The 5,558-nt window shown below is 39.9% G+C and overlaps 1 protein-coding gene across 1 annotated transcript; it reads right to left on the bottom strand.

Annotated features, from left to right (window-relative positions):
* Window positions 1–1,653: 1,653 nt before the first annotated feature.
* Window positions 1,654–5,284, bottom strand: fezf2 (FEZ family zinc finger 2). Its single transcript, XM_086001529.1, has 4 exons — window positions 3,981–5,284; window positions 3,688–3,822; window positions 3,182–3,314; window positions 1,654–2,385 (listed from the first exon to the last, which is right to left on the bottom strand). Exons 1-4 carry the CDS (start codon window positions 4,857–4,859, stop codon window positions 2,129–2,131), a joined length of 1,404 nt encoding a protein of 467 aa, XP_085857655.1. The 5' UTR covers window positions 4,860–5,284; the 3' UTR covers window positions 1,654–2,128.
* Between the last annotated feature and the right edge of the window lie 274 nt (window positions 5,285–5,558).

Raw genomic sequence — 5,558 nt, 5'->3', positions numbered from 1 at the left:
AAAAGCACATGACGGTGTCTATGTAACCCAGTCTAAGATTAACCCACTCAATTAACTGTAAACGGTGTACATGCAATTCTCTTCAAATTATTGGCCTTTGAATCAGTCCCTGGACAGTTTCACCGTTGACTGTGAACGGTTAATTTAAATTTCATTGAGAAACGTGGAGTGAGCAGCACGCAGCTGAGGTGAAATCAGAATTTTGTTGGTACACTGTAATAATATTGTTCGTCTAGACGTGGGGAGAATAAATTATCCAGTATTAAAAGGAGCGAGACATGGGGAAAGGAGTTTTGGTAAACCCTAAGTACTTTATTATCCACTGTTACATCAAATTGGCTAATATGGAAATGTCTTCTCCTGAGAGAGCTTGCCTGATTACTGTTAGCACTGTTGAAAGCATACTGTTTCTGCTTTTGATTTGATAATTTTCTGTGGATCAAGTGTAGGATCATTTCATAACTGTATTCTAAAAAAACAGTAATTTGTTGCGGACAGCAGGTCGAGAAGAAACACTTAATCTGCATGAGTAAAAAGCTCAATTACATAAATTGGGTAATTTCGTATTCAATCGTCTAGAAAATATCCCGTCGCACTAACAGCCTCCAATTGCAACTAAGATTATGCACAAGAACAAATGGGGAAACTAATAGAGGCTTGTCTAATTTGATGAAATCTAAAGTCTCTCACCACTGGATGTTATTTCAAATATAAAAACGGTAAATACTGCGAATGGCTTCTATTTCCGAGTTGTCCATTAATAATAATAAGCTCCCTTCATCAGTCGGCTCCCGGTGAACGTATTACATAAGCATACCCAGTTTGCCCTGAGGTCGCGAAGTTGTTGAAAGCGCCAGATATTTCACGCTAACTTTATGAAAAGTGCAAAGTCGAGGTTCCGCGTGTCCATCTATGTGATTAAATTGAATTTTAAAACGTCTGTTTTGTCTTGTTAATTAGACTTCTGACGCATAAGGTTGGGCCACATCGCTAAAGCGGTTCTTTCAGAGGTGTAATTTTGTCTTTGCGTTAGCTTCTCGTTTGTTTTACTTAAAAGATCAAGTACATTTGCTCAAAATGTAATTAATTTGGCTGTTATTTGCAAAGTACACTTTTACCTGCCTCTTTTAAACGCGAACTTTATGAAATGCTTATGTGATGAGAAGCAATCAGTTTGCGACGTTTATTTGGACAGTGGAATGTTCGGGGAAGACCAAGTGCTGGGAAGAAATCCACTGACCAATCTTCACGTTAAAACCGTCGAATTCGCCCATCTGCTGTGCGGGGAGACGTGACAACAGCTTCTGCTTTCCTGGCACAAACACGATTCGGTGTCACTTTTGGACTGCCAGCAAAAGTAACGAAGTAAAAGGTATCTGTTGTTTGAAACTGTTCTGTGCCGCATTTAGTGCAAACAGCCCGGATGTTTCCTAATCTCTACTGCTGTGTGTGAAAAAAACATGCATTTCAGAATAAATATAAACATGTGAACAGGAATAGGTGGAATGTGTTATTGTTAAATTTGATCCAATGATACACGTTCGTATCAATTTGTATCTTTGCCCAAAGTAATTCTGTCTTTTTGAATAAACAGATCGGATGTCGCCCCATTCCATTTATTTGCGAATGTGTGCGATTCAAATAAACGCATAATTGGAAACTTTATTTTTATTTTGCAGGTAGTCACGTTCAATTTTTACAACAGAATTTAAATGTACAGAAATGCAAACGAAGCAACGTCCTAACAAATACTTTAAAATGTCAGATTTACCAATCCACGGTAAGTTTCAGATATAAAATACTACAATACAGAAAAAATAATATGATATAAGACATTTAATTGACATGAATATTTACATTACTATTCACTCACAACACTTTTGGAATATTGTAGGGCCACGACATGCTGTCGCCTCTCGATATTTGTTTCTGCAATCAGAACTCAAGCCGTTTAAACATACAAATTCAAGTGTGAAAGGTATCTTATGAATTGTCTACTGTTGCATAACTGTGTGTGAAGTAAAGAGCATTGCAGTGCATCAAAAATCTCAAATGGATCGTACTTCAAAATGCAATGTACAGAAATGATTGTCCGCCAAAAAATAATTCCGATGCGAAGTCTGTAAAACTAACTTTGCCCCACCCTTGAACGTTCGTTCGCCGGGGCTGTGGCGGAGTTACCATCGTGTAATTTTCTTATATGCTTCTTCAAGTCAAAGTTCCTGCAAAATCCTTTCCCACAAGTACCGCAAGTGAAGGGCTTTTTGTCGTTGTGAGTATGCATATGAAACGTTAAATTATAGACCTGATGGAATGCTTTGTTGCAGATATTACATTTGAATTGTTTTTCTCCGCTATGGGTCAGTTTGTGATTCTTGTAGTTTCCTAGCGGAAAAGAAAAAGAAAATCGAAGTTAGTGAAAGTTTCCCCCCCCCCCCCCCCACCAGGGTCAAGAGTTCACAATTAAGTTAATTTCAGATGAGGGAATTTCTATGTGAAGAAAAAGTACAGCTTCATTAAGCAGTCTTGTGTTAGTGTGCGCGTACGGGAGTCAAGAAGTTGTCAAACTTTGTCTCAATCAAGTAAGGACTGCATAAAACTGTCAGATTAGGAATTAGATAGAGGTCAAACTTCTGACCCACAACCCAAATTAAGGAGCCATATTAGAAGAGGGTTAGTTCAAAATGACACGTCTGATTTGAAATAGGTTGGATTCAGCCTGTCAACTATACCCCAGACAGTTGGAGAAAAACGTTTCTTAATGACACTGTTACTTCCGATGATTTTGGTTTTTAAATAAGACTTTTAGAACGTGGCTACAACCCGCTAACATTCTCCACAGTCCTACTGAGTTCTGTAGCCCTAGTTCTTCTATAGTTCTGCATAACTGTATAATGAGACATTATTTACTAATGGGTCTTGACTGGTTAAATTAATAAGTGTTGTTAAATTATTAAAGCAAGTATATTATACTAAAGGGTAGAGGCAAAACGGAATCACGGGTGTTGTATTAGCTTAAAAATAGAAACGTTTTCAGTGAAAATGACACGCATTCATAGCAGGCACCAGCAAGACTATATATCAATGTAAGGGTTAAATATGATGGATTCACGGAGCCGAATGGATACCTACTCGTGTGAGGACTAATTCAGATTAAAGTAGACGCGACTTTGAAAAGTACCTTTTTGGTGAAATCCTTTCCCACAGAACTCGCAAACAAAAGGTTTGTAGCCAGCATGGATCCGAATGTGAGTGTTGAGAGTGGAGCTTCGGTTAAAAGCTTTCCCGCACTGATTGCATTTATGAGGTTTCTCCTGAAAATGAATCACAGAAATGATTTGACTGCCGACCGTCGGATAAACATAGATAAGCAGAACTAAAACGAACTGAGACAATTCCATTCATTTAGCAAAGGCATGTTAATACCAAAACTGTACATTCACAAATGGTTATATTACATTTCAACCAAAGAACAGAACAACTTAGAAAGTAACAACTTAAAATCTGAAATGACAGATGATACTATTATAATAGAAACCCGTGCATTGTCTATATATAGTGCATGCATGTTAGTGTCCATATAATCACTAAAACTAAATACGAGGTTCGGAATCGGCTATTAAGGCAGTTAATACATAGTTTGCTCTTAAACATTGCTGGATAATGAGAGAAGACGTGAGCACGTACCTGTGTGTGGATTATTTTATGTCTGCACAGGGTGCTAGCCTGTCGAAAACCTTTCCCACAGACCTTGCACACAAACGGTCTGGCCCCAGTGTGAACTGGCATGTGACGTGTTAGGTTATAATGTGCATTAAAAACCTGGAAAAGGAAGAAAAATAAGACATGAAAAATGTAATTTGTTTTTGCAGCCGTACTGTTGATGCCGATCTAGTATTTTTTTTTGCTTTCTCACGAGAACAGTATCCATTATCAACGAGAAACACTGTGGTAGAATCGCGTTTTAATCTTCGCGTTACCTTTCCACAAACTTCACAGGTAAAGTTTTTGGGTTTGCCGTCATTTGAGGCGTTGCTCAGTTTTTTAATTACATTCTTTTCGACTGGAAAGCTGCTGTTTTCTTTGATCACTTGGTCCAGCTGTCCCGGGATACGTTCTTTGTGAGGAAATTGTGGAGTCGGATATTTCTCCGCAGCCAAGCTGGCAAATTTCGCGTTTTCCAACAAAAGGAGTTTCTGGTGAGCAGAAAGCGAGGCTGGGGGCTGAGAGCCGAGGATGTGAGATGGGAAGATGTGATGCCCATGAAGCAACTCCGAAGGGTGGTAGGTAGTGTCCAGATAGTTGAAGTAATAAAGGGAGCCGTTGGCAGGCATAGCGACCGTTTGGTTTATGACTTGGGGTTTGATCAGTCTGTTGCTATTCATCATAGAAGGGCCTAAAGTTAAGTCAGTTTTGCAGCACATCCCACAGTTTGATTTACACATCGCCGCAGAAGTACAAAGTGACCCCCTCAGGTTAGACTTCCATACCTCAGAATAGTTCAGGAACGCTTTAGCTTGCAAGTCATAAGGAAATGGTTGGATAGGAAGCATACACGGGACAGGAGAGCACAGTTTCCCAACCTTTTTGCCTTCTGCTTTCTCCAAGCTTTGCCTTTGTTCAGTAGGGCTCCTTGGCTCTGAGGTTTTGGCCATGATTCTTTCGATGGAGAAGGCCAGTGCCTTTGGGGTAGCTCCATTGCAGGTAGTGGCGGAGGCTCCATTCCTTGCCGTCTGCCTGGTACAGGACACAACTGTCTCCAAGTGACCAGAGCTTGCCATCCCAGGACTTGGTGTGAGCAGCCGCTGACTAGAGCCGCTCTGATCTCCCCTGCATTCCAGGAAAGCCAAGACACGCATCAATTTAATAAGCACCTTGCGTTTGGCATGTCACCCATTTACATTCAAATCAACATCTCCGTGAACAATGGCACCGAGGGGCACCAGATTAATGCTCATTAAGCAGCACAAAAAAATCGAATTACAAGGACAGCGAAAATCTTTGCTGATAGATTTTAAAAGCTAGACTCTGCACAAGTCACCAGTTTGATACTGGAAATTTCGATTACTAACTTACTGAAGAGTGATGTGCCAGACGCCACCGTCTATACCTAACGGGTTCTACATTTACTAGAGAGAGCGGAGAAGATTATCCAAGGACTGCGTGTGGCTATACTGTCACATTTTGATAGCACACATCCTCATCAGCGTGAGATCACTGTCTGTTGCATTTAGCTGACATCACATGAAGTCACTTAGCAAGGTGACATCCAAATAGCATCAGCCCATTCCAATCTCCCACCAGCACCCACAATGCTCGTGGGCGAAGAGGCTGTGAGGGTATGAAAAAAATAATTGTGCATTTAATATGCTTTAATCTATCGGCTAAGTCTGTTTACATCGCTCATGGGCTACTTTTTAAATGGTTAGGCAGATAAAACGTCGCAGGCTTATTATTAATTATTGTAATTATTTTATAGAAAGAATAATTTTCCAAAGTTACATTATTTTAAAAAAATACCATGAAACTTTCATTTGAACTCTGTCTCGTCACTCGAG

The sequence above is a fragment of the Somniosus microcephalus genome, chromosome 11, assembly GCF_052327205.1.
Source record: "Somniosus microcephalus isolate GS21.2 chromosome 11, FLI_Smic_1.0, whole genome shotgun sequence".
Lineage (NCBI taxonomy): Eukaryota > Metazoa > Chordata > Chondrichthyes > Squaliformes > Somniosidae > Somniosus > Somniosus microcephalus.
The sequence above is the reverse complement of the archived record's forward strand: the minus strand, read 5'-3'. Positions and strand labels throughout refer to the sequence as shown.

Bases quoted from the DNA above. Each gene is read 5' to 3' on its own strand.
- fezf2 (XM_086001529.1), bottom strand. From the start codon at position 4,859: ATGCGTGTCTTGGCTTTCCTGGAATGCAGGGGAGATCAGAGCGGCTCT. The intron at 3,315-3,687 runs GTACGTGCTCAC...ATTCATTTTCAG, and splicing joins ATAAAATAATCCACACACAG to GAGAAACCTCATAAATGCAA. The intron at 2,386-3,181 runs GTACTTTTCAAA...CTTTTCCGCTAG, and splicing joins GAAAGGATTTCACCAAAAAG to GAAACTACAAGAATCACAAA.